The sequence below is a fragment of the Ursus arctos genome, unplaced genomic scaffold (assembly GCF_023065955.2).
Source record: "Ursus arctos isolate Adak ecotype North America unplaced genomic scaffold, UrsArc2.0 scaffold_3, whole genome shotgun sequence".
Taxonomy (NCBI): Eukaryota; Metazoa; Chordata; class Mammalia; order Carnivora; family Ursidae; genus Ursus; species Ursus arctos.
This window is the reverse complement of record NW_026622985.1, coordinates 96,454,236-96,481,348: the sequence shown is the minus strand read 5'-3', so window position 1 is coordinate 96,481,348 and position 27,113 is coordinate 96,454,236. Positions and strand designations below refer to the sequence as shown.

Here is a 27,113-nt window from a genome sequence, read left to right as displayed (position 1 = left end):
CAAGCTGGAAAGCTGTGGGAAGATTGGCATCGGCCGAGCCCCCAGCAGGCCACGCTGGATGGCCAAGGCTCTGCACATCCCATGCCCAGTGGTGGTCTGTCTCCAGAGACCCTCTTCCCACCTCCCCATGCCGAGTGAGGCCCTCCTGTGAGAGGCTGGCGTCTGCCAAGGTGGTCGTGGGCTCGCCTACCACGCTCCCAGGCATAACATGGATGCCCACCTGCCCCCTCCCAGGGAACACAGGTGCCCTATAATTTCACATATTTTTTCACTTAAAAATATATTCTGCATACCATGCAATATCTAGCACTTGGAAAACTTCCCCATTTTTTTAAATGGCTGTGTTCGATTCCATTATGTGGATGTACCAACGTTCATCCAATCACATCCCTATGATGAACATTGGGGGTTTCCAGTCTTCCATTGCAAACAATGGTGCTCTCAGTACCATTGCACAGATGTAAATTCCCAGAAATAGAACCACTGGGTCAAGAGGCAACTGTATGGGTAACTTGGTAGATACCACAAAATTCCCCACCGCGGGAGTTTTGCAGTCCCACCAGTTACACGGCAGGCAGTGTACCTGTTTTGCAAGGGGTGCTTTCCTTTCTCTTTCTTTCTTTTCTTCTTTTTTTGAAGTAGGCTCCACGCCCAATGTGGGACTTGAACTCACAACCATGAGATCAGGAGTTACACACTCTACCCACTAAGCCAGAGAGATGCCCCTGCAAGGGGGGTGGGGGGTGGGGAGAGCTTTCCTAAAGGAAGAGATAGTGTCCCTGACCCAGTCGGGGTGCCCTGCGTCTAGCATAGCAATGCTGGCCTTGAGAGGGCGAGTGGGGCATTTGACTGAAGACACTGCAGATGATCCGGAGGAGACCATGGGTCGGGCGAGGGGAGGACTCCCAGCAGCTGGAGCAGACGCCTCCAGAAAGTAGAGCGGCCGTCTGCAAGGTTAGTGCCAACGGGCCTACGGTGGGCTGAGGGGGTCCTGCTGACCCAAGGCACGGGGACAGAGGGCAGCAGCAGGAGGGGCCCAGGGGCTGTGGGGGTCAGCCCAGACACCCCACGTGGAGGATAGCTGGGGCCTGGTCCTCGTCAGTGTCCAGCCATGCATTTGGCTAAATGCTCACCTGCCTCCGTGTATCCGGCAGTGAGGAGAGGCTGCACGGTCCGCCTGAGAGCATGCGGCTTTATCTCCATTAATGTATTTATTGAAACTTATTTCTACTCCTTCTCTTTCCACCAAGTGTGTGAAGTTGCCAGGTTCCCGTTGGCGGGCTCTTGGCCGTGACTGGAAGAAACACAGTTCGCCAACTGACCATGATCACACCTGCGATCGCCTGTCCAGCCGTCCGTCCTCCCGACAAGACTGCAGCTCCGCGGGGGCTGGGACATCCTCCTCCCCGTCGCAGGCCAGGTGCAGCGGCCCACGATAGGTGCTTAACCAACATGTTATCTTGGAAGGAGGAAGTAAATGAGTTTATTGTACAGATGTGACAAGCTTCTGAGGCTGTAGCACCGTGAGCTCGAAGTACTTTACCACAGATCCCATTTATTATTTTTAAGAAGATTTATTTGAGAGAGAGAGAGGTCAACACACGCGCACGACTGGCAGAGGCAGAGGGGGAGAATCTCAAGCAGACTCTGCACTGAGTGTGCAGCCCCAACACGGAGCTCGATCCCACGACCCCAAGATCACGATCAGTCGAAACCAAGAGTCAGATGCTCGATCGACTGTGCCCCCCAGACGCCCCCATTTGAACTCTCACAACAACCTCTCAGAATGAAGTACTGCCAGGCTTGTGACCCGCGGTGAAGGGGGCAGGAGGCGAGGTGGAGGCTGGGGCTGCACGGCGAGTGTGAGGCTGGCCGCACAGCCTTCCCGCTCAAGGCTCCCACATATCGCACTACTGCCCTCGTGGGGGGGGGGCAGGAGTTGGAGAGGCCCCCGAAGAGGTCAGGAGAGACCCAGCATTTTCTCTGGGCGGCTGGGGCTGGAGTGGTGGAGGAGGAGCTTCCCTCCGCTGCCTCTCCCTCGAAGGAGGGGTGAGGCAGGCCAGCGCAGACTCGGCTAGGGAGCTGAGGCCGGCTCCCGGCTGCACTTACTAGGGAGTGTTTGGCGGCCAAGCCACCCCGAGACCACGCTCTGCTTCCTGGGCTGTGGCTGCCCTGGCATGCCACCTCTGATCAGTAAGGAAGCAGGATATCACACCAGGGTGGCTGTGGCCCTGGGACATTTTAGGTGCTTTGTCCCCAAAGCAGCATCTGGTCCTAAACCACACCCAGAAGAGGCTGCAGGGACGGTCAGCCCAGCTCCGCACACCTGAGCCACTGCTATTCTTCCTGGCTGGCCTCTAGCCGTGGCCAACTCTGCTCGTCCTACACATCGCGGCCGCCCCGGAAACGTGGCATTGTCCTTGGATAAATCCACAGGATAAATCCACCTGGGGACTATGTATTCACTTTTCCCTAGCAGTTTGGTGACTCTTAGCACTGTATGACCTGTGTGGCTGGAGTCTGGGGTGTGTGTCGGCTCCTCCGTCTCCTTCAGAGCGGGGTGTCCTCATGAAGAGGGGCTGTCCACAATCTCACAGGTGACAGAGTCCAGGTGCATGGGGCCGGGGCGGTGGTAAGGCAGCCTGGTAAGCTGGAAGCTCCTTGTGGGATAGACCACGGCATGCCCTGCCCCTCCTACCCCTTTCCCAAGGGCCAGGGGCAGGTGGCCCAACTCACTTGTTCTGTTGGATGGGGGTGTGGGGGGGTGGGGATGAATCTAGAAAAAGGACCCTATTAATGGAGTAGGGAGAAGGAAGGGAAGTTGTTCTCAGGATGGGGACTGTGGGTTCAAGGGGCTGGTCCAAGGGGTGGGCTCCTTCTCCCACGGCTCAGAGAGGCAGTAGGGAAAGAGGAGAGTGGGGAGTCAGGGTCCAGAAAGGTGAGGTCCTGGCATGGGTGTGGGCCACCTTAGTGTGAATTCCCATTCCTACTCCCTGAGCCTGATTTGTAAAGATTCCCTGGAGCTGGGCCCAGACACCTTTAGGCTATCAGGTAGAGGGGAGACTTGGCAGGTTTTCTGAGAGGGGTTGGGAGGGTCTGAACAGAGCAGGGTCTGGGGACTCTGCCTCTCCTCTGTGCAGCCCAGTGATTTATGGCTCTGGCAGGAGGGAGGCAGCCTGGCGGCAGGAGGGGGGAGTGGATGGGAGCAGTCCCCACCTCCCCCACTCCAGCTCGAGGCCCAGGAATCATCGTGAGCAGGTGAGCAGCGGCAGTCTGCACTCCGGCACACTGGCCGTCCTGGGTGCTTGGTCCCTGGAAGGTTCCGGAGCTGAGCCTCGGCCCTGCGCACCAATGCTCAGCAGCGACCAGACCTCAGACAGCTGCTTTCAGGACTTGGGGTGGCGGTTCCTGGGGCCCCTGGGCATCTCTGGAGATGGGGCATCCAGGGCCTGTCTCCGGATGAGCTCTGCGTACAGCCCTCCCTTCTTCAGGAGCTCTTCATGGGTCCCCACCTGGAGAGAGGAAGGAGGGGCAAGTGATCACCCCAACCCAGTTCAGAGTTGTAGGGGGGCTGGCTTCTTATCAGCCATTTGGCTCACTGTCTCCTAAGCCAGTGTCCCTTCTGGGGACACCATGAACCCAAAGCTCGGTTGGCTGCTGACTGCCACTGGCACGTCTGTATTTGCTAATGCCACGTCTCTGCTTAGCCAGATTTTGGAAGAGCATCTGAATCCTTCCTCCCTTACAGAACCCAAAGACTTCAGCTTTCACTTGAATGAGCAGCTGGGAGCTGGGAGCCAGGCCCCGTGCAGCGTCCCGGCCTTGCCGCAGACGCAGCCTCTGGAGAGCTGCTCCTGGCCGGCCCCCGGTCGGGTCCCTGGCGCGGTCTCTTCTGCACCCCAGCCTCTAGGCCCTCCTGCTCAGCACTCCACACTTCTCTGAGTCCTTTCCCTTTGGTCCAGGAGCCATGATATAGCTCCACTACCCCCTGGGACAGAGGAAGAAACGGGCCCTGACAGGCCAGGGCAGGAGCTCCTGAATCCACACAGGGTGCTGCTTCCCCGGGCCCCCAGGGCCAGGCCAGACCCTCCCCCTCCTGCGGCGCAGCTGAGCCACGCTTTCCACTCTGTCCACGGCAGAAGCTGTCCCAACCCACCGAGCCGCGGCCCGGCCCCCAGCTGACCTCGCAGACTCGGCCGTGGGCCATGACGACGATGTGGTGGGCCCCACGCACGGTGCTGAGCCGGTGGGCGATGACGAGCACCGTGCGGCCGGCGCTGGCACGGTCCAGGGCCTCCTGCACCACCCGCTCGGACTCCGAGTCCAGTGCGCTGGTCGCCTCATCCAGGATCAGGACCGCGGGCTGCTTGATGAGGGCGCGAGCGATGGCTAGGCGCTGCTTCTGCCCGCCAGACAGGGTTGCGCCCCGCTCACCTGCGGGGAAGGGCCCAGAGCAGGGGCCTGAAGCGATCTTCACAAAGGGGAGCTGGGGCTGCCCGGAACTTCCCATCTGGCCCCCCGGGCATCCCCCCAGCACTGTGCACATTTGTCCTGCCTCTGATTCGTCAGCATCCCCATCCCATAACCCTGTGCAAATGCACGAATGCACTCACACCAGAGAGCAGGTACATAAGGTCAGACCCTCCCACACCAGGGCAGGGTCTCCGAGCCAGCCAGGGCCTGCCCTACTCTGGCCTGCTGGGTCTCTGCTGCTGGGGGGATGTCCAGGACCCGGATGTGGGCCCTGGAGTGTGGTGACGGCTGGCCACAGGGCATTCTGGGAAGACCACCCTTGGGGTCTACAATGTCCACAGAAAACAGCAGAGGTGGCAGCCTGGGAGCTAAAAAGAGCACCACGGTGACAGTGGTCAGAGACCAGTGAGGGCAGACTGAAGCCGCAGTTGGGCCTGGGAGTGTGCTGGGGTCAGAGGTACAAGGAAGGTGCTGCTCAAGAGAGGTGTGGGGACAGCTCCTCTCCTCAGGGTAGTGTGGAGTCAGCAGTGAGCAGAATCGGCTGGTCAGCAACAGAACATGAATGACGGCTAAAGATGGGGCGGGGAGGGGGTGCCACTTGGCAGGGCTGAAGCTCAGCTAGACTGAGGCCTAAGTTTCAAGAAGAGCTGAAAACCCCAGTTATTCCCACACCTTGAGATGTGCTGGAACATTCTATAACAGAGCCAAGACTCTGGATGAAAAACCTGGCCCCAAAGGTTGAAAAAGACCCCTGAGATGAATGCACAAAGCTGCAAGCCACGAAGTGGATATTCTAGTGTGAGGCTGTGAGATTTCAATGTTCCAGAACCACCTAAGCCCTTTTCTGGGTAAGTCAGAAGGGAGACCCGTTCAGTCACATCAATCCCCGTAGGTGGGGCGCCTGGGTGGCTCAGTCATTAAGCATCTGCCTTCGGCTCAGGGCGTGATCCCAGAGTCCTGGGATCGAGCCCCACATTGGGCTCCTCTGCTGGGAGCCTGCTTCTTCCTCTCCCACTCCCCCTGCTTGTGTTCCCTCTCTCACTGGCTGTCTCTCTCTCTCTGTCAAATAAATAAATAAAATCTTAAAAGAAAAAAGAAATCCCCGTGGGTAACCAGATGGAAACATTTCAAATTAAGGAATAAAAGGCAGGAATGACATGGGAGCCAGAAGCACAAGGAATTTCGAGGCGATATAACCCCAGTGTCCTGGTCGGGTCTTAGGATTGGGGACCCCTGGTAAGCTCCGAAGAGTCCCAACACCATGGGTCCCTGTGTCCCTGGCTGGGTCCGGTACCTGCACGCCCTGTGGCATCCCGTCTCTGCAGCCTGTGTGCGGCTAAACCATGGAGCCCTGTCTGCCCGCCTAGGCCGCGGGTCTGGTCTTCCCTGATGCCTGGCCTCTGCTCTTGCCCCCAGACTCTCACACCGTGGGCCCTGCAGAGCCGAACAGGACGCCGTCCCTGGGACTCACCGACAACGGTGTTGTAACCCTCCGGGAAGCTGGTGATGAACTCGTGGGCGTTGGCCTCCCGGGCAGCAGCATAAACCTCTTCATCCGTGGCACCCAGCTTCCCAAAGCGGATGTTCTCCATGATTGTTGTTCCAAACAGGACTGGCTCCTGCGGGTGGGGCTCCACATGGAACATTCTGACTTTGCCCCAAACCCCAGAGGGGTGCATCGGGAAAGGCCATTTTGGCTACACCAGAACTGCCCCCTTGGAGGGCAAGTAGGGGCAGTCCAGTTATAAGTCAAATAAGAACAGAGATCTATCGAAGTGGGGAGAGGCTGAGCTCCCGCAGGGCACAGGGTCCCTCAGGAGTGGGATGGGAAGGGGGCCGGGAGCCGGGCCAGCTGGCCTGGCAAAGCCCCTCCTCTCTGGAGATGGGGAGAGAGGGGGTCTGCATTCTGGCTTTCTCCTGCAGCGGGAAGAGGTAAGGGTGCCCTCTTTACCCACTCAGAGGGGGAAGGCAGACCCCTGCTGGGCGGCACCACCTCAAACAGAAGGAAAGGAGCAGGACTGAGGGCTTCAGGGTGGGGCCGTGGGGCCTTGCCTAGTACAGGGGCGGGGGCCTTTGGACCTTCTGGACACCACAGGTTTGTCAGAGAACCCAGGGATCCTCAAACAGCATCCCACCCCACCTGCTTGGATGGCTTTAGTTAAGGAGTAGAGTTCCTGCCCTGGGGACGAGGGCAGAGCTGCAGTGGGCTGGCACGGGGAAGCCTCAGATCCCCTGACCACTGGGGGACCAGTGAAGAAGGCCAGAGCCCTCCCATCCCCGCCCTGCCAAAGAGAACAGGGGGTGATGGGGGTGGGAAGGAGGGGAGAGGGTCTGGGAAGTTAAAGACACACGTCCTAGGTGAGCCTGTGCAGAGAGGTAAGCCTCTCCTCCCCCCACCTGGCTGATGAAGCCGATGACCTGGCCCCGGAGCCAGGAGGGGTCGAGGGTACGCAGGTCCCTTCCATCCAGCGTTACTACCCCTGCCGTGGGGTCATAGAAGCGCTCAAGCAGGGAAGCCACGGTTGTCTTTCCTGGGGAATCGGGGTTGGGGAGATGGGGTGGTTAGGGAGGTGGCATGGTTTCTGGACATTATGCCAGGAAAGGGGGACCCCTCCTCCCCCTCCATAAGTCATAGGATGGGAGGGTGGTGTGTTCCTCTCACCTCCACCAGACTGGCCCACGAGGGCCACGATCTTGCCAGGGGGGAGGGTGAGAGTGAAGTCCTGGAGCACCTGGAAGCCGGGGCGGCAGGGGTAACTGGAGCCAAGAGAGACCCTCAGTCAGACCAGATTCCCGGCCCCTGACTGCCCTGGTCCCTCCTCAAGTCTCACGGGACCCTGAGGGCGGCTTGATTACAGGGAGACATTGACCCATAGGTCCCTCAGCCCAAAGGGAACGACCCCCGCCCCCGCTCGCTGATGCTGACCTGAAGTAGACGTTGTGGAACGTGATGGCCCCACGCAGGTGCTCTCGGGGGACACAGCAGCCCCCAGACAGCGGGATGCATGGGCTCAGAGTCATGTACTCAAAGACCCGGGCCCCCGCGCTGAGCCCCCGCACCACCTGGGGAGGGGGTTAAAGTCGGTGGTGAGGGAGGGCTGGGGACTGAGGGAAAGGCCGACAGCGCAGCACCCTCTCCTGGACTCTCACGCGCAGGTAGGGGAGGGGCTCGGGGTGTCCCCTCCATCTGACACCTGGTTCCTGCAGCACACAGGTTGACACTGCTGCCACGACTCCAGCCCAGATCCTATGTCCACACCCTGGGGCCCATCCCCCTGACTGCCACTCACCTGGCCAAACAGGACAGAGAGGTTGGCCATGGACCTGTGAGGAGAAGAGAAAGGTTAAAGAAGTGGGGACAAGAGCCCAAGAGAAGACTGGCACCAGAGGGGAGGGTATGGGTCTCAGCTGCACTTGGCGGGGGCGGGGGCCATGCTGGCTGAGGCTGGGAAACAGGCAGCCTGAAGGCGAACACCGAGAACACTCCCGCAATCTGGGATGGCGGCAGCCCTGTGATCCAGCAACACTGGACGGCTTGCTGGCAAGTCGCTTCTCCTTGGAGCCACGGTATCTCCCTGTTCTCTCCTCGGCCAGATGAGGCTGACAACTGTCAGAGGCCTCAGGCCCGGGGCTCCAGGGAGACAGCTGAGGAAAGCGGGCACAGGGCTCAGAGGGGCTGGACTCCGAGCCGCCCAGCAGGCCACCTGCAGCGTGAAGGCTGGCTCCCGGAACACGAGGGAGGCCGCCAACGCCACAAGGCCAGGTCAGATCTAGCGCGATGGACTCCTGGGGGAGCAAATGCTAATTAAGGTGGAAAAACGGGTGTTAATCCTTTCACAGGAAGAAAAAGCCACTGGACCGTGGGTGGGGTGGGGGGACCTCAAGACAAAACTCCACAGAGACACTTTAGTGTGGCCTTGCCCTGTGTAAGGCATGGCGTGATTGTGTCTCAGTCTAGACAGAGGTCGCCTCTGCCCTGCGGGGCTGTGGCTGCTGGAAGGTGAGTCATGCTTCTCAGTCACCAGCCCCTGACTGGGCCGGCCGGCCCGCGACGGTGCGCATGTCTGTGAGTGTGCAAGCAGGCCCTTCTCGAAGAGGAAAGACTGACTCTTTTGAAGAGGAGAGTCACTTCTTCCAGCACCAGGGGTGAGGAGGGGGAGGAGCCTGCAAGGAAGTGGTTCTGGAAGGTGGAGAGCTAGCGGCATTTGCCAACGTGAGTGGAGAGGCACCGAGCAAGGAAGAGCAGGACAGCAAGCTATCCATGGAGGAGAAGGGAGAACACCCTCCACAAGAGATCTGGAAGCCATTAGGACCTGGCAGCAGTGCCCAGCAGCAACCAAGAACCAGATGCCCATGACTCGTTGGTGTGTGATGCCCTTGCTCTCAGAGATGGCTCAGAAGGCAGGCCTTGGCTCTCCCAAGAGGCCTGGGGGGGGGGGCATTCCAAGTGGGGTCTAGACCAGGATACAGACCAGGAGGCCTGACCCTGACTGGGGTCCTTCTGGATGCCTCCCCATCTCCTCCAGAGACCCCATGCCACAAAAAGAACACCTAGAATGGGGTCTACAGGCCCTTCCCCTGCTGGACCCCAGGAGGAAATACACCAGCCTCCTTAATAAAATAGACCTAATTCCTCTAAAGTGGATGGTGAAGAACGTCCATGTGGTGACGGGCCCCCAGCGGGAGGGGCCTAAGGCCTGTGGCTGTGGGAGCAGCTCCCTCTAGCCGTCCGAGAGAGAGGTAGTACGGACGGACTCCCCAGGTTTTCCTGTTTGTAACAAAGCTCTAACTGGCGAGGTAGTGCAGTGGGGAGGAAAGGAAAGGGTCTGAACTCAGGCCATAGGGGGGACCTGGGGGCCCAGGGGAAAGCAGGCCTAAGGGAGGAGGGCCAGGCTTGGGAGGTAGGGAAAGGGAGACTTTCCCACCACTGTCCGTGGAGAGCCATGTGGTGACTATATGAATAGAACCAGTGGGGTTCATCAGGGTCCTCGGGACCAGAGCAAGAGGCCAGGGCTCAGCCTGGGGTCGGTGCCAAGTCCTGTCTCTACAACAGCTAAGAGCTTCCTAGCTCCCAGGCTGGAGGAGGAATGAGGCCACCTGGGGTCTGAACTTCAGAGAAGATTTGAATGGGCTCATATTAGGGAGCACTGGAGGACCTAAGTGGGGCCGAAGGTGGGAGTCTTGGGATCGGCTCCACTCTACCTGGGACAATGATGAGGCTGACGGTGAGGGATGCTGTAGGAAACGGGCGGTAAGACACGATGCATAGTCCGGCCACGCGTGCCGTGAGAATCAGACACCATGGGGAAGGGGCACGGAGGGCTGTCTGTGGTGATACTGTATTTTTTTGACGTGGTTGACTGTAATGCTGGTCTCTACTCTTCAGTGATTTATTATAGCATATTTGCTCTTCAATTATTTATCGTAATATCTATTTATGTTTTACATACTTTTATATACACAGCGTGTGGGGGGAGACAAAGGGATGAGAAATGACAGCAGGAGCTGCTCATGTTTAGCTCAGAAGAGAAAGGGGAGGCTGTGGGGGTCTTGTGCAAAGGGAGCCGAGAGCTCTGGGCAGACAGGCCCAGTGGAGCAGGCAGACCTCAGAGTCGTGAACACACTGAGCTCCAGGGTGGGCAGGCCAGGAGAGGGGGTGAGCTTCTTGTCCCTGGGAAGGTCAGGCAGAGGACAGCAGGTGAGCTCTTAAAGAGCAAGTCAAAGACGGTCTACCCACACATTGGATCCTACTCAGCCTTAACAAGCAAGGAAATCCTGCCACGGCTGTGCCAAGGACGCACCTGGGAGACGTGACACCGAGTGAAACAGGCCCGGCACATGACAGCCACTGTGCGATTGCACTTACGGGAGGGATGCGAAGCGGACAGAGCCAGAGGCTGTCAGGGGCCTTAGTGGTTAATAGGCACAGAACTTCATGTCTGCAGGATAAAGGAGTGCTGGTGACCGATGGCGGCACCACAGCGCGACACGTGCAGAACGCTCCTTAAGTCCAAGCTGAAAACTGGTCAAGAGGGTACATTTTACGTTATGCGTATTCTACCACAATTACCAATTTTTTAAAAAGCTATCACAGGCATTTCTGAGCTGTTCAGGCAGCGGAAGAGGACAGCCCCATTCCCGAGCATCTGGCCGGTGCAGGAGGCTGGAGGCGGCCCTCTCCTCGGCCCCTGCTTCCCTGAGGAAACTGGGCTGCCAGGGGCTGGGGAGCGGTCCCCAGAGCAGGCTGCCACCCCCTGTCCGGTGACCCAGTAGGGCTCCTTCAGGATGGGAAGAGCCTCACACTCACCTCTGCACCGTCTGGGAGGCCACCAGGAAGGACATGAGGTCTCCCCCTGTCAGCTGCTGTCCAGCCACGAGGGAGCCCCCAATAAACAGGGTGCCCAAGACCATGCCTGCACGGGGAAAGGGCCAGGTAGTTAGTAAGGAAGCAACTAGGAGCCGAGGACAGAGCCCAGCCCAGGTGTTAGACCCCAGTTCCAATCCCTGCTGTGCCTCGGACAGGCTGAAATGTCACCAAGTCACTTCAATGGTGTCTGCCTTTGTTTCTTCATTTGGAAAGGAGTGGGGGGGAGGGGACGCTTGGGCAGCTGGCACTGGACAGACATCTGAAGGACATGAAGCACATGGACAGCTGCCCCTTGTCCGCCTTGCTGGAACTGTCCTTCCCTGCTCCACGCTCATACCCAGCCATGCCCGGGTGCTCCCACGCCCCGGGTGGGGACTTGCTCACTCACAGTTGAAGGCGATGTTGGAAAGCCCTTGGAACAAGGCGATGCCTCGGCCCAGCTCCTCTGCCTTACAGCGGGACTCCTCCAGCTCCGCTCCGTAGCGTCTGGGGAGAGACGCCAAGCCCAGCCGTCAGGAAGCAGCCAGGGTGGGGTGCAGGGCTGGTGGGGTGCGTTCGGGGAGTCCTCCCTGCTTCACGTTCTTCCCCGTCTGGGACTCACTCCTCTTCCCGGTGCTCCATGGCGAATGCCCGCACAGTCCGAACATTGCCCAGGGCCTCATCCGCTACGCCCGTTGCCCTGGCAACCTGCAAGGAGTCCGGGAAGTAGACAGCGAGGTTGGAGCCGGGGAGGGATGGCAGGGCAGAGAGAAACGGGGCAGGTGAGGAGGATGGGCAAGAATGCCAGTACCTGCTCCTGACACTGGCGAGACAATTTTCGGAGAGCTGAGCCCATCAGGGTGCCAACTCCCATGAGGGTCGGTGTGGCCACCATCAGCAGCAGCGTGAGGCGGGGGGACAGCAGGGACAGGGACACCAGGCAGCCAGCCACCTGGGTGCAGCTTCGCAGCCCCTGGGGAGAGAAGGAAGGCAGGAAGGCCGTTTGGCAATAGCACCATGACAGGGGGGACTGCACCAAGGGTCTGCTGGCTACAGCGTTGCCCTCATAAGGCCAAGGCCATAGGTCCGAGCCCTGGGAGGCCAAATGGCAGTCCACCCAGTCATAAAATGGAACCCCTTCTCTACTAGCATGCATGAAAGGGCTGGGTGAGAATGTCTATGGACCACAGCATCCTTCCTCTAAACAAATCCCAGTTGGCTTTGCTTTTTGCTCAAGAAACTGAACAAAAAGAATCGAGTAGGGATGTCGCCCAGGAACCGCTATGGGCCAGTGTCTGGCATTACCCAGGAGGCATGGTGATAGTGGGAGTGGATGAGGATGGGACGTCAGTGATACACTAAAAAGCCTTCACTCATTCTCCTTAACCCTTGTCAGCATGCCAGGCATTCTGGGGGTAAGGCAGGCCAGGGTGAATTTGCTCTTGGCAAGCTGGTCCAGGAAAGGCTCTTGTCTGAGTCCTTGGGAAGGTTTTCCAGGGAGGTAGAATTTCAGAACAGGAGAGAAACAGCCTGTCCTGACCTTGGACGATGCCACGGCACCTCCCTTCCGTGAACTTCCCCATTCCAGACGGCAGGCTTCTCACTTGTGAGCGTAGGCTCAGGGCCCAAAGCAAGGCGGGGTGGGGCTGGCCTGGTGTGTCTACATTAGGGGTGTGTGTGTGTGTGTGTGTGTGTACACACAGGGGGACCTGGGGAACTGACCTGGGAGATGACAAGTTTGAAAGATGATTTAAACTCCTGCACATCAGTTGTCAACCGGCTCACCAGCTGCCCTGTCTTTTTAGCATCAAAGAAAGCAATATCTTGTCTGATGGTAGGTCAAGGGCACAGGCGGTCAGGGAAAAGAGGGAGACATGAGTTGAGGATGAGCCGCCCCACCGCCGGGCCACCAGTCACCCGCACCCACACCCTGTGGCCGGCAGTACCGGAGCAGGTTGCTGAAAAGGGCCCTCCTCATGTCCACGGCCATGCGCTCGCCGATGCGGGACAGCAGCACCAGGTACCCGAAGGTCAACAGCCCCTGGGAGAGAGGCCGGGGCACTCAGGGGCGCCTGGGTGGCTCCTCTGGGTGCCCCCAGGCCCTCCCTCCTGCCGTACCTGAACGCCATAGAGGATGAGCAGGTAGGTGCTGAGATTCCGGGACTCGGTCAGGAAGCTCCCCACGTGGTCCCTTGTGTACTTGGCCACGATCTCCACCAGCTGCCCCAGAAGCAGGGGGATCTGCACATTCACCAGTGCCGCACCCAGTGCCAGCTTGCGGGGGGGGGGGCAGACATTTAGAAGGGGCCATCTTCTTCCCCATCCCTAGCCTTGACCTTGGCCCTCCCTCCCCTGCAGCTGCTCATGCTTTGGCTACTTCTGTGCTTCTTTGAGACAGTTGAGTTAAAGTCCAGGCTGCCAGCCCCTGGGGACCCCTGTACCCTGCACACCCAGCTGCTCTGTGCAGGATCTCCTGGTATCCCTTGGCTTCCAGTCCCCAAGCCAGCCAGCCCTTGCTGCTTCCTGAAGTCTATTCTGAGACTTGGTGAGGCAGGCAAGCTGTCCCCATGCAGCTCGCAAACCTGACTGGCTCCTTCCCTGTCCCTGATGTGGGGGAACGGAGAGGGGCATCTCACCACGATGGCTGTCCCCAGGACGAGCAGGTGGGGGCGCAGAAACTGCCAGAAGAGCTTCCAGTTAAAGCGGGACTCCCCGACATAAGGTCTGGAGCAGGCGGGAGGGGCCTCTTCTGCCTCACACAGTGCCACGAGGCCGAGGCGGGGGCACTTACTCAACACCACAGGGCCCAGAAGGACTCCCCCAACCCAGCGCCAGGCAGAGCGTCTCTGGCTGGGAGCTGGAGGTGCTCGAAGGAGGTGGGCCCGTAGCTGGGACCTCAGCTGGGCCACGGCCCTGAGGAGATAGGCGCTGTGGCGGCCATGAGAGGACCTGCAGGGAGAGAATGGCATCGACGTCTCGAGGCCCGGACTGTCCCTCAAAGGAACGACAAAGCAGCCCAGCTCCGGGCGGAGCCCTCTGGACAGCACTTCCTCTGCCATAGGGTCCTGCGCTGTCTTTCCCAGGCTGTTCTTTAGCAGCTTCAGTTTCTGAGAGGAACGCACACCGGCCAAGTAGCGGAGGACTGAGACGGCAGCCCGTAAACAAGTCAGAGAGGTGTTCTCCCTGTGCCCTCACACAGCGCGGCCTTCTCAGCCTCCACGGGCGCCTCTGGTCAGTGACCATCTCCAACCCGTGCTCTTTCTGATCGCAGGACATCGCTTGGGATGGCAGCTAGTCTACAGGTGCTCCTTTTGCAGACGAGGACACAGAAGCCCCGAGGGAATCTGGCTTGGAGAGGCAAGAGAGGGACAGCGCCTCCCTGGTGCCTGGCGCCGGGCTCGCTTGCAGCGGCGAGCCCAGCAGGTGCGGCCCCCACCTCCCCAGTCGATGACCCGCTGCGTGTGATCTTCCATTCTCTGGGACGGAGGTGCCCTTACTCTCACTTGATAAAAGAAAATGTCATGGGGGCTGAGAGAGCTGCAATAATTTGTCCCCCAGCAGCAGAACTGGGATAAGAGGAGAACCCTGCTGTGTGATTCCAGAATCCAGGCTTGTTCTACTCCGCCCGGTGTGCGGTGCCCAAGGCTGTGCGTGGCAGAGCCTGCACCGGCCCCAAGTCTCCTGCCTGCCAGTCAGTGCTCATTGCACCCGCTCGCCCTGGCTCCTCCCAGGCCTTGAGGGCGTATGTGACAACGTATGGGGGGAAATGGTGACATATTCCCTATCAGCTGAAGGAGAAAAAAGGAATAAAAATCCAAATAATAGATCTTGGCACCTCAGGTAGGCCAAAATCACCTTCTGTGTTCTATGGTTTCCATATGGATCCATAGCAATGTCGGGTTGAGTGCCTACTGTATGCTAGTGCTCTGATGCGAGGCACTGGGAACAGAGGTAAGCGGACAGAAGTAACTACCCCCATGGAGGTGAGATTTTAGTGGGGAGGACAAGCAGCTAATGACAAAGCTTGCTGAGTGTGGAAAGGGGCACAGCAGGCCCTCGGGGAGCACAGAGCAGGCACTCCTCTTGTCTGTGGGAGTCAGGAAGGGCCTTCCTGATGAGACTGAGGGTGAATGGGAAGGAGCTGGCCAAGTGAAGGCAGTGCAGGGCGGGATGTGTGGAGATAGAGTAGGGGAGAGCTCTAGGCAGCAGGAAGCGAGTTCGGAACAGCTGCGGGTAGGAAAGAATGGAAAATGTCAGGAACAGAGGAGCTGAAGCCTGGCATACAAGGGAGAGGAGGCATGAGGCGGTGTGGGGCAGGGCAGGCATCACTGTCCTTTCAGAACACCCGGACTTTAGAGGGCAATGGGGACCATGTGGGGGGGGGTTAGGCTGGGGTATGACATAATCAAATTTACTTAAAGATTATAGCAAAAAGGAGAAGGCTGGAGAGGGGCAAGATGGGCTACAGGGAGCTTGTTAGAAGCAGAAGTTATCTGGCCAAGAGTATGTGGTAGGATGCTCAAAGACTCAAATGAGGTTGGGGCACTGGTGGCTCAGTCAGTTAAGAGGCTGACTCCTGGTTTTGGCTCAGGTCATGATCTCAGGGTCCTGGGATCTAGCCCCAAGTTGGGCTCTGCGCTCAGTGGGGAGTCGGCTTGAGGATTCTCTCTCCCATTCTCCCTTTGCCCCTCCCCCAACTCATGTAAAAGTGCACCTGCTCTCTCTCAAATAAATAAATCTTAAGAAAAAATACTCCCTTTGGGAAAAAAAAAGATTCAAATGTTATTGATGGGGAGGGGCTTTTAAGAAATGAGTATATTGAGGTTTTTCCTTTACTCTGATAGTCTATCGTATTCTTAGATGCTCCTAACTGCATCTCTACTTCATCCTTCCCTTGTTTCAGGGGGGTCTGCCTGGGTGGCTTCTTGCCACCTCTGTGTTATGGTTCCTTCCACCCCATTCCAGACGCCTGGTTTTTATGTCTTGTTTTCCACTGTGTACATTATATCTATCTTAAATTTTAGACAGAGAAGCTCACCCTGCTTCCAATTTCCCCAATAGACTTTATATTCCTTGAGGCAGGAAGCTCTATCTTATTCACATTGCATCCCCAGCACTTAGCAGAGCTCTTGTACGTAAGAGATGTTCAGCAAATGCATACGTTTGTTGAGTGCATGCCCTTATTAGAAATACAGAAGAGAAAAATCTGACCTGAACTGCTACTGCACTGTTTGCAAAGTTTTAGACTTACTGAGGCCAACAATAAGAGATATGCTGTGTACTGCCCCCCAGTACAATAGACATGTCACACAAAATTGAAACGTTCCACAGAACAATACTTCCCCTAATTTGTTACACATGTATTCTATTATAGTTACTTTTTTTTTAAAGGTAGGCTCCACACCCGACCTGGGGCTTGAACTCACGACCCCAAGATCAAGAGTCACATGCTCTATAGGTGCTCCCTATTATATTCGTTTCTAAATGATCCTGACCCACTAAATTCATTTTATGATCTCTTGTGACTTGCACGTTTGAAAGACACTGCACTTGTGAACACACAAATACTTGGATACTATTTGATGTCTTCCCCTGAGTTTCTCTCCAGTAATGATATCAACAACCTTCCTCTTTTCCTAAGGACTGTTTTCAAACTTTTTAATAATTCACCGTGGCTACTTTCCAGCTTCTCTCATCTTCTCAAAACTAAGACTCTAAGCAGGGCTTAGTCACTGCCAAGAACTGGAGGATTACTTCCCAGCAACAGTACTTCCAGCTCCAGCTTGGCCCAGCTCTTGCCCTTTTTCAATCAGATTGGCTTTCCAAATGACACAAGTTCACACCCACCCGCCACTGCCAGTCCACTGCCTGGCTGGCCCACAGGTTATTCACTCCAGAATGAGAAAGGAACCAGTGATTCCTTTCTCATAAAGCATTTACACTGGAGTCGCAGTTTCAGGGTCCATATTCGTTTCCTACCTGCGTCTCTCTCTCTTTTAACCAACATGTGTAGAGTGAACACACAAGAACACGCATGTACGCGTTTCTAGATTGACTTTATCTCTGCTGAAAGTATCCAGATCTAGGAACCATTTATGTTTAGCTCATTTTGAATCTCGGGAGCAACACCAATACTAAATGTCTCTGGACACTAATAATTTTTGTCCAAATTGCCAGACCAATTCCAAGAACGAGGACAGGAAAGGGGCAGAAACGGCGGCAACCCCAAGGCTCTACACCTGTGCAGCATGGCGCCCTCTGGTGGGAAGTACGGAACCGGTGTGGTCACCGACCTAGAGCGTCCAGCCCACACACGGATACAGCCGGACCGAGTCTCCTGCTGGCACCTGGGTCGTCGCTATAAATAATTGAGGCCAAGCCCTGAGGGGGTGACATTCCACCACCACCACCCCCGCCCCGGGCCGGCCTACAACTTCCGGCAGGCCTCGCGCGAGCCCAGGACTCCATCTCCCAGCGGGCCCCACGCACGGCTAGACGGTCAACGGCCCGCGCTCCCAGTAGTTTTGTCACTTTTTACCTGACGGCCGAGAATGTCTGGAAGCAGAGGGGTGGTAGCAGCCTGCCTGGGACAGGGCCGCCCCGAATTCCGACCCGAAATAAATGCACCAACATGATGGGACGTGACTACAGGAGCAGCCGGCAACTGTAGCTTCACCCTCATCCCATTGAGGGCTCCATGTTGGCTCCGGCCCCCATCCCGACAACCCCCTCGCGCCTCGGCGACGATTGGTGGGAAGACGCATCAATCTCCTCGAAGTCTGTGATTGGAGAAAGCCTTTTCGGTCCTTCTCCTTCCGGAACTGTGATTGGAGACAGCCGCCTTCCCGCCCGCCCCCAGGCATGGGCGGGGCCGAGCAGGTGGGGCCTGGCCTTTAGCCCACTGCCGGGGTCAGCTTTGGGTGACATTACGAGTGTGTGTCTAGTGCGTCTCACCACCGCGGGGTATCCATAGTAACGCACCCGCCGCTGACCTCGGGGCTGTTTTCCTATGGGTGCTGCCGGCAGACTCCAGATGTCCCGGCGCCTCCAAGGAGTGTAGAGTGCTTGTCCTAGGGGAGGAAGGGACAAAAATGATCTGGGGAATTTTTTTTTTCCCCAAAACGTCTGCATGTTCCTTGTCACCCGCCCCTTTCTCCCAGGCAGGTCAGAGTTCCAGGCACGGCAGCCACGTGTATTTGGGAAAAAACTACCCTGGTGATTCTGATACACTCCCCCTACTTAACTATCCAGAACCACTAGCGTGGAGGTCCTGTATTGCTTATCGAGGTGCGACCCTAGGTCCTTCTCCCCCATAGATGCCTTCCTCACCGCAGTCAAGGTGACTTGCCTAAGGCTCCCACCGCACAGCTCTTGCACCTCTGTTGAGAGCTTATTTATTTCTTCCGTGTAATTATTTGCACAGCTACCTCCCCCAAGGGCTGTGACTTCCTTCTGGTAGTGGCTCTGCCTTATTCATCCATACCCTCTTCCCCTCCAAGTGCCTGGCAGAGAAAAGTGCCCTTTTTATAATAAATTCACTTGAATTGGGGTGGTGGTAGGGAGGCTGTCAGTTGATGAATCTGGGGTGGAACTGGGTAAGAACATGTGCCAGATTAGCTTGAAGTTGGGCTGGGAGTATGGGAAGGGTCCTAATGTGAGTATGTTGAGTATTGGGGTGAGTGAGGTTGAAGAGAGATCAGGCAGAGCCTACATAACCCACCTTGGCAGATGTCTCCGAGAGATGGGAACTTCCTAGCCCCTCTGCAATGTGGGATTCCATCTTGGGCACTAGGATGCCACCTCCAGAAGGAGTGAATCTCGTTTTCATAGCTCTACCTCCGGCTGCTCAGGGATAAAATGATGCAAGCCCTATCCCTGGAAGGCAGCACAGAAGGAGAAAAACAGGCATATCTGGACTCCCATTTTGTGGTCAATTTCATGATTGCCTCCACATTCCTCCAATGAACACTCTGGACTCACTTTATTCCTCTATTTCATGGCTAATGTCCCCTACAACAGCCCTCAGGCCTGAGCTCTGGAGGCCCTGACACCTGGGTGGCTGAGTCAGCACCTCAGGAATGGGGTTCAGTAGGAAACCTGGTGATTCAGGGCCTTAGGAATGACGTCGGACATGGCAACAAACCAGCTGCTACTCTTTGTTGTTGAAGTGGCAGCAAGGAGCTCAACTCAGCCAGATCTCCCTGGGTATTCAAATTACCCTTCCAAATCCTGGCCCCCCAGCTGCCCTCTGCTGGTTCATTCAGCTCTGATGCTTCTCCGCCCCCCCCCAAACGGGATAGGAAAGGGGGAGAGGGTTTTTGACGTTTAAGGGGATAAAGAAAAAAACATAATAGAACTTCGAAGAGGCTCTTTTCTACGGTAAGCTCCCCAAACCTCTTCCTACATCCAGGATAACTGCCTCTCCTTTCTTCACTGCCTTCCCCCTCCTCCAGTTTCCTCCAACCTGGCCTTGAAGGTGGGCAGTCTCCCCTCTTCCCTTAGTACCATCAGGCAAACAGAAAATCAGCCCTTTCTTTTCTTTTTCTTCTTTTTGCTTTTGGTCTTAAAGCATTTCTCTGTTGATTTTTGATCTGTGTGTGTGTGTGTGTGTGTGTGTGTGTAGGGGGAGGGGAGACAAGATTTTAAGAAATCAAAGATTTAACATCTCGGTTTCGTAGTATTATAATCCTTTGATAGGAGTTTCTTTTTGCTGTGTTTATTTGGCTGCTACTCTCTGGCCTCCCCTTTAAATCCGCTCGAGGTCTGAGGAGGGGAGGATAGGTATCTCTGGTCTGCCCGCTCTTCAGTCCCCGCCTCTCCAGCTTACACCCCTCCCAGGCACAGAGGCTTGGCCCTGAGAGGTTAGGCCGCAGATTGCCCTGGAAGGGGTGTGAGTGGTCAGACAGGTGACTGAGAGCTGGGACGCCTGAGGGCTGCCCTGACTGAGTCACCACGCTGTTGTTGTCACTATCCTTGTTGAAGTCCCTGCTTAGCACCCCAGACCTCTGTGGAAGCAGCAGCAGCTCCCGTCCTTCCAAGCTTTCCAGAGAAGCTAGTGGCCTGATGGTGAGGCGAGTGGGCTGGGGGGGGAGCAGAGGGCGGCTGGGGCGGTGGGGAGACCTGGGGCCTGGATCGGTGCCTCTCCTCCCCATGCCCCTGCCTCCTCTTCCTCCTCCTCCATGTCGGGGGCCTGGCGGAGGGAGGATTTCCATCTTCTCTCTGTCCCCTGCCCCTCACACAAGAAGCTCCCCTTCCTCAGCTCCCCCTCTGGCCCTGGGACCCCCCTGCCCAGCGGTGCAGGCCCCAGGGGCCTCTCAGCCTCGCCACAGTGCCCTCCCCACCCCAACAACGCAGGCACAGCCTGCGATGACCCCCATCTCTGCTCCTCCCTCATGGGGCTCCCACTCCACCCCACCCCTGGCCTCAGTGACTCCCCCTCCCTCACGCCGATGCCCCCAGGACCCTCCTGGGCTGCGGATAGGCCCTCTGATCCCTGAGCAGGATTATGAGCGGCTGGAAGACTGTGACCCTGAGGGGTCCCAAGATTCACCCCTCCATGGAGAGGAGCAGCAGCCCCTGCTCCATGTGCCTGAAGGGCTCCGAGGTAAGTGTGGGTGTGGGGCTGCGAGGGGAGTACTGGGGAGGGCCTGGGGGCTCCTGAGGGTGTGAACTGGTCACTCAGGTGAGAGCCAAGTCCCAACAGTCTCTTCTCTGTGCCCAGGCTCTTGGCACCACATCCAGAACCTGGACAGCTTCTTCACCAAGATATCCTTTGTACTCGACTGGGCAGGAGTGGCATGGGGGACCTCTGGGGGCTGGTGCCATTTTTGGCAGGGAGGCTCTGAGGATGCAGTGCTTTGGGGGAGTGAGGGAGAGGGGTCCTCAAGAAAGGCCCATCATGCCTCAGGCTTATTTCTTGACGCGCTGTCACATCTACAGCTACCACCAGAGAAATGGCTTTGCCTGCATCCTGCTGGAGGATGTCTTCCAGTTGGGGTGAGATACTTGTCCCAACCCCCAAACTCTGTCATCTTGCTTCCTCAGTAGTGCCTGCCGCTTCTAGTCCCCCCAGCGTGGCCACCCCCTTCGCCCCCAGCAGCCCAGGGGCTCAGCAGGGTGGGGAGGACCCCCCGGGGCTGGCCTGGAGGCTGATCACCTCACTCCCTGTCTCCCAGACAATTTGTCTTCATTGTCACCTTCACAACCTTCCTCCTTCGGTGTGTGGATTACAACATCCTCTTTGCCAACCAGCCAAACAACCGGACGAGACCTGGGTTGCTCCACAACAAAGTAACCTTGGCAGATGCCATCCTGTCCTCCTCCCAGTGTGCCCAGCGGTGAGTGACAGCTGGCTGGGGGAACGACAGGGGGAGAGGAGCAGACAAGAACCCCCCCCCTCCTTTTGTCCCTTGATCCAAATCAGCTGTTCTCCAAGTTTTTGGTCTCAGGACACCTTTTATACACTTAAACTCGATCAAAAACACTCCAGAGCTTTTGTTTATGAGAATCATATCTCTCTATTTATAATTATCTTATTAGAGAGTAAAGCTGAGAATAACTTTAAAATCTAAGAATGCAGAAGCACACATTCCATCGGCTGCCGACACGATGTCACACACATAGCCTCTGGAAAAGTCCATTGTACCCTCACGAGAGAATGAGCGTGAAAACAGCAGAAAACCTGAATGTTCCCTGAAAAAAATCTGGACCTTGCAGACACTCAGGGATTCCCAGGGTGTACACTTTGAGAACCGCTGGTTTAGCTGGGTCCCCCTCTCTGTGACTTTTCCATCTCTCCCCAAGTCTAGTCTCCCTTTCTATTGGGCCCCCACTTTCTCGCTGCTATCTGTCCCGCCCCACACAGGATCCGCTCCAGCCCCCTGCTGGTCTTCCTGCTGATCCTGGCTGCGGCCTTCTGGCTCTTACAGCTGCTTCGCTCGGTCTGCAACCTCTTCAGCTACTGGGACATCCAGGTGTTTTACAGGGAGGCCCTGCACATCCCCCCGGTGAGCTGGGTGGGCGAGGCTGTGGATGGGGTCCCTGTCAGAGGGGGCAGAGAATAGGGGAGGAGTGGGGGCTGTGCAGACAGAAGGACCCAGTGGAAAGCAGGCAGAAGGCCTTATGGACACCTGCCCAGGCCCTGAGTAATGTTAGGAGGTGGGGTACCACCTTAGAAAACATGGTCCTGACCCTAGTGGGATTTTGTTGATTTAGTTAGATTATGGAAGATGATTTATGGTCACATGCTTGTGGTCGAAACAGTAGGTATTTAGAGGAAGGGTGGCCATCTGGCTTTACAGGGCAGCAGGAATTCGGGCGGGGCTGGGAAGGCTAGGAAATAGGAGGGCATTCCAAGTGCTGATGCAGGAAGTGGGGCAGCACTGAGATGGACCCACTGGCCTGCAACTGAATGGTCAGGCCCCATCGGGGGATCCCACCCCCCTGTCTGGCCTCACTCCCTATTGCAGTGGACCACTGTGATGGGCCCCTTCCCTGTCCCCGTTCATGCTTTGCCCTTTCTTTCCTCCCCATCTTCTTCTTGTTCTGTTCCTACGTTCTTTCTTTAAGACTCAGCTCAAAGGCTACCTTCTGCAGCCAGCTTCCCTTGCTTCCCTCAGAAGTGCAGAACCTTCCACACAGCTCTCCTGCACAGCGAGGCGGAGAGGTTTCAGAAAGCCCCTTGAGTAGGGGAGCACAGGCAGAGTGCAGGGAGGATGGAGAGGGCCAGGGTAGCACAGGTCGGGGAGGGCGGGAGTTACACCACTGCTCCTCCAGGAGGCTGCTGACTCTTCCCTTCCTCCTCCTCCCTTCTTCTCCTCCCCTATTCCTTTCAGGGGAAGGGGAGAGCCTGGGATGGACTGGAGAGGCTGGCCTGGAGGGACTTGACTAAGCCGGACTGGGGCAGCTGGGTGAAACTGGGCTAACATGAGGTTTGCAGATGAGCCCCAAGTGAGATCTGACAGCATCCCACCAGACATGGACACGGCCAGTGTCTTAGGCAGGTTAATCTGGTGGTGGAGTGGGATGGGGCTCGGGGGTCTCAAAGCATGCTGAGACAAGGAGGCTTCTGGTCCTGTGCGGGCCAGCACCCTAGGAACGGGAAGGAGAGAGACTTTGCATTCCTGGCAGCAGTTCCGTGCTGTAGGTGAAGAACTTCCGGGTGGAGGGGGAGGGTCCAGAACAGATGCTCTTCAGGAGCTGAAATCAGATACCTGAAGAAGTTAAATGAGTAGGTGTCACCGGGAAGCATGTGACTCATGGCCTCAAGAGAGGCAGGGGCAGGAGGAACACAATTCAGAAGAGGATGAAAGGAAGAAAGAAGTGTCCTGATTGTTAGTGACAAGGTCAGGGGAGGGCAAGAGAGGGCAGAAAGGGAAAGGTGGCAGGTTTCACGCCTTCGAGGACGCTGGGAGACCAAGGTGGGGAGAGGGCAAACGAGGGATGTAGCCCTGGTCAAGGTGAGTTTGGGCACCACCGTGCGGCAGGATCCAGCTTGCTGGCGCTCAGCAGTGCCCTCTCCTCAGGAGGAGCTCAGCTCGGTGCCCTGGGCCGAGGTGCAGTCCCGCCTGCTGGCACTACAGAAGAGCGGGGGGCTGTGCGTGCAGCCGCGGCCGCTGACCGAGCTCGACGTCCACCACCGCATCCTGCGCTACACCAACTACAAGGTGGCTCTGGCCAACAAGGGCCTGCTGCCGGCCCGCTGCGCACTGCCCTGGGGAGGCAGTGCGGCCTTCCTCAGCCGCGGCCTGGCGCTCAACGTCGACCTGCTTCTCTTCCGCGGGCCCTTCTCGCTCTTCCGCGGGGGCTGGGAGCTGCCCGACGCCTACAAGCGCAGCGACCAGCGGGGCGCCCTAGCCGCGCGCTGGCGGCGCACGGTGCTGCTGCTGGCCGCTGTGAACCTGGCGCTGAGCCCGCTGGTGCTGGCCTGGCAGGTGCTGCACGCCTTCTACAGCCACGCGGAGCTGCTGCGGCGGGAGCCCGGGGCGCTGGGGGCGCGCCGCTGGTCTCGCCTGGCCCACCTGCAGCTGCGCCACTTCAACGAGCTGCCGCACGAGCTGCGTGCGCGCCTGGCCCGCGCCTACCGCCCGGCCGCCGCCTTCCTGCGCGCCGCGGCGCCCCCCGCGCCCCTGCTCGCGCTGCTGGCCCGCCAGGTCGTCTTCTTCGCTGGCGCGCTCTTCGCCGCACTGCTCGTGCTCACCGTCTACGACGAGGACGTGCTGGCCGTGGAGCACGTGCTCACCGCCATGACCGCGCTCGGGGTCACGGCCACCGTGGCCAGGTGCTGGGGAGCTCGTCCGGAGAGGAGGGGGACATTCCTCTGACCGGGGGCCGAGCCTCCCGCCAATCCCTACCCTTCAGGCCGTCAGCCCTGCCCCCCGCCCCCAGCCCCGCCGCCCGTCCGCACATCCTAACTGCAGGCCCCTTCTCCACCCCCACCCGCTCTCCAGGTCTTTCATTCCGGAAGAGCAGGGTCGGAGTCGTTCCCCGCAGTTCCTGCTGCAGGCGGCTTTGGCGCACATGCACTACCTCCCAGAGGAGCCCGGCCCCGCGGGCCGGGCCAGCGCTTACCGGCAGATGGCGCGGCTGTTGCAGTACCGAGCGGTGAGGGTCCGCCCCGAAGGGGGGCTGCGGAAATACCCGGGCAGCCCGAGGGCGCCCAGGAGAAGGCGTGGGACAAATGGGCTCGGCTCGGGGCTGGCCATCCCAGGAGCCGGGAGGCTTAGAGGTTTCCGGCCCCGGCGAGCGGCCCTGGGGATCTCTTGGTCCTGATTGTGAGCGTGGACCCCTCAACATGCCCTTCTTAGCCTCACCTTGCTTCCCCAGGTCTCCCTCCTGGAGGAGCTCCTGTCCCCACTCCTCACTCCGCTGTTTCTGCTCTTCTGGTTCTGCCCTCGTTCTCTGGAGATCATTGACTTTTTTCATCACTTCACTGTGGATGTGGCTGGAGTTGGGGACATCTGTTCCTTTGCCCTTATGGATGTGAAGCGCCACGGCCACCCTCAGGTTAGAGCCCATCCCTGGCTGTGTGGGGTTGTGGTTGGGTAGGGCTTTGCTTGCCTCACTCAAAGCAGAGCTGGGTTCCCCCCCAAGCTCCATTGCTTGCCACCTGTGACCTTGAGCTAGTCACTTCACTTCCCCACACATTAGTGTCCTTATCTGTCAAATAAGGACAGTGACTGTAGCTAAGGTACAGGGCTGTGAGGATTACAGGAGATGATGTGTCTAGAACCCTTACAGAGTTCTCAGCACATTGCAACTCCAGTAAGTGGGAGGAAAGACTGTCAGAGAGGCAGAGGTATGAACTGGTCAGTAGGTGGGGCTGGAAGCAGGCGGTCAGGCCAGCCCTGGGGTCCAGTGTACACAGGCTGGCGAAACATTAAGCCCACACCCTCCCCTAGTGCTGGCTCTAGACCCCGGTCCTGCTTTACTGCTTTGTTCTTGGGTGATCTTGAGCAAGGCCCCATCGTGGCCTCTGTTCTTTGACCTGGAACACGGGCCAGTGTTTCCTGTCCCGCCTACCCCACGAGGCTCCCACTGAAGCTGTAAGAGCAGTGTGCACAGCATCTGAACGACTGACTGTTCTTGTTCTCAGTGGCTCTCGGCAGGACAGACAGAGGCCTCACTGTCTCAGCGCGCGGAGGATGGAAAGACTGAGCTCTCCTTGATGAGGTTCTCCCTCGTGCATCCACAATGGCGCCCCCCTGGGCACAGCTCCAAGTTCCTAGGGCACCTTCGGGGCAGAGTACAACAAGATGCAGCTGCCTGGGGCGCCACCTCTGTTCGCAGCCCCCCTACGCCTGGGGTGCTCAGTGATTCTTCCTCACCTCTGGTGAGTTGCAGCTTGGCCTGCCCTTCTGCCCTCACCACTCGAAGTCCCTCCTGTCCCTCTCACTTTTTGTATTAACCTGCTCCTTGGTCTAGCTTGCTCTCAGTCATTCCCTGGACTTCCTCCCTCCCCTTCTGTCCTCTCTTCTGATGCCCTCTTCTCTTGCTCCCAGCCTGAGGCCTTTCTGGCCAACCTCTTGGTGCAGCCCCTCCTGCCCCCACGGGACCTGAGCCCCACGACTCCCTGCCCAGCCGCAGCCACAGCTAGCCTGCTGGCCTCCATTTCCCGCCTTGCCCAGGACCCGAGGTGAGGAGGGGGGGCTGGAGAGGCAGGGCAGCCATGGTGGGGGCGTGGTGGTAGGGGTGGGGGCTGGTCCTCCAGGAGGAGTATACATGGGCCCTCGGAAGGGGAAATCAAATCTGGCCCTCGCTGTGGGGTGCAGGGGGGAGAGGCATGTCTTTGGTGTACTGTGCCCTCTGTTCCAGCTGTGTGTCCCCAGGAGGCACTGGGGGCCTGAAGCTGGCCCAGCTTCCAGAGCTTGCTTCTGCTGAGATGAGTCTTCATGCTATCTACCTGCACCAGGTGAGCAGAGGGGTGCCAGAAAGAGAAATGTAGGGAGAAAGCAGCTGAATGAAATGCAGATGGGGTGGGGGGGGTAGAGTGTAAGGAAGTACTCGGTAGGAGCTGGAAGAGCTGAAAAGCCTCTGCACCTAGTCCAGGGGCTGGGTTTCCCACTGTGTGGCACGAGAGAGCCCACCATTCCTCTTCCTTCCATTTAGCTCCATCAACAGCAGCAGCAGGAACTGTGGGGCGAGGCTTCAGCCTCTTCCCTGTCCAGGCCCTGGTCCAGCCCCTCCCAGACACTCTCGCCCGATGAGGAGAAGCCATCCTGGTCAAGTGATGGTGAGGTGGTCAGGGTGTGCAGGGGACAGACCCTGGGTGGACAGTGGGCATCACCACACCGGCCAGCTGATGGCTTTTCTCACCAGGCTCCAGTCCTGCCTCCAGCCCCAGACAGCAGTGGAGAACCCAGAGGACCCAGAATCTGCTCCCTGGACAGTTTCAGGAGACTGGTCAGGCCGCTGGTACTGACTGAGAGGGCTCCTCAGGGTCAGTGTTGTCTAATGGAGCAGGAGGGTGGGGGTGGGGGGGGGATTGGGGAATGAATAGAAAATTGGGTGGAGCCCCACTTGGAGGGATTGGGGGCAGTGGTGGGAATTCAGGGTGATGCGGATGGTCATCTTTGGAACCTAACCCCCTGGAATGCTTGCCAAGAGCCTTCTCCTCCCCCAGGTTCCCTGGCTTCTCCAGCTGTAGATCAGACAAGATGGAGTGGAAGGACATGACGCCGAGCCCTCTTCAGAGACCCTCCCCCCCCCCCCAAACCGTAGGCCTAAGGACGCTCTAGTTGGTCAGGACTTGGGGGAGGTTAGTGATGAGCTCACCCGGGAGAGCCAAGAAAGGGTA

The 27,113-nt window shown here is 57.9% G+C and overlaps 2 protein-coding genes across 3 annotated transcripts; one reads left to right on the top strand and one right to left on the bottom strand.

Annotated features, from left to right (window-relative positions):
- Nucleotides 1-1,554: 1,554 nt before the first annotated feature.
- On the bottom strand, nt 1,555-17,558 carry ABCB8 (ATP binding cassette subfamily B member 8). 2 transcript variants are annotated; one of them, XM_026479153.4, is made up of 16 exons: nt 17,358-17,558; nt 13,456-13,768; nt 12,938-13,093; nt 12,766-12,860; nt 12,542-12,647; nt 11,631-11,792; nt 11,442-11,527; nt 11,229-11,326; nt 10,781-10,886; nt 7,764-7,797; nt 7,400-7,536; nt 7,136-7,230; nt 6,871-7,004; nt 5,945-6,092; nt 4,184-4,434; nt 1,555-3,512 (listed from the first exon to the last, which is right to left on the bottom strand). In XM_026479153.4, the coding sequence occupies exons 1-16, from the start codon at nt 17,450-17,452 to the stop codon at nt 3,387-3,389; spliced, it is 2,142 nt and encodes a 713-aa protein (XP_026334938.1). In that variant the 5' UTR covers nt 17,453-17,558; the 3' UTR covers nt 1,555-3,386. The 2 variants fall into 2 exon arrangements, with proteins under 2 accessions (XP_026334938.1, XP_026334939.1); XM_026479154.4 differs by lacking the exon at nt 13,456-13,768 and having other exon boundaries at nt 17,358-17,501.
- A 2,324-nt stretch (nt 17,559-19,882) lies between these two features.
- Nucleotides 19,883-27,024, top strand: ATG9B (autophagy related 9B). The gene is made up of 14 exons (XM_026479083.3): nt 19,883-20,423; nt 20,541-20,584; nt 20,751-20,815; nt 20,995-21,156; nt 21,684-21,825; nt 23,344-24,098; nt 24,268-24,421; nt 24,644-24,823; nt 25,413-25,649; nt 25,819-25,952; nt 26,132-26,228; nt 26,426-26,549; nt 26,636-26,756; nt 26,940-27,024. The coding sequence occupies exons 1-13, from the start codon at nt 19,883-19,885 to the stop codon at nt 26,740-26,742; spliced, it is 2,742 nt and encodes a 913-aa protein (XP_026334868.1). The 3' UTR covers nt 26,743-26,756; nt 26,940-27,024.
- The last annotated feature ends 89 nt before the right edge of the window (nt 27,025-27,113 follow it).

What these genes read in the sequence shown, in the direction of transcription:
- ABCB8 (XM_026479153.4), bottom strand. Translation starts at nt 17,452, where the DNA reads ATGTTGGTGCATTTATTTCGGGTCGGAATTCGGGGCGGCCCTGTCCCA. An exon ending in CTCGCCAGTGTCAGGAGCAG is followed by an intron (nt 11,528 to 11,630) that starts GTACTGGCATTC and finishes GACTCCTTGCAG; the next exon opens with GTTGCCAGGGCAACGGGCGT. An exon ending in CGTGGGCCAGTCTGGTGGAG is followed by an intron (nt 7,005 to 7,135) that starts GTGAGAGGAACA and finishes CCGATTCCCCAG; the next exon opens with GAAAGACAACCGTGGCTTCC.
- ATG9B (XM_026479083.3), top strand. Translation starts at nt 19,883, where the DNA reads ATGGTGAGGCGAGTGGGCTGGGGGGGGAGCAGAGGGCGGCTGGGGCGG. An exon ending in TCCTCCCAGTGTGCCCAGCG is followed by an intron (nt 21,157 to 21,683) that starts GTGAGTGACAGC and finishes CGCCCCACACAG; the next exon opens with GATCCGCTCCAGCCCCCTGC. An exon ending in AGGCCCTGCACATCCCCCCG is followed by an intron (nt 21,826 to 23,343) that starts GTGAGCTGGGTG and finishes CCCTCTCCTCAG; the next exon opens with GAGGAGCTCAGCTCGGTGCC.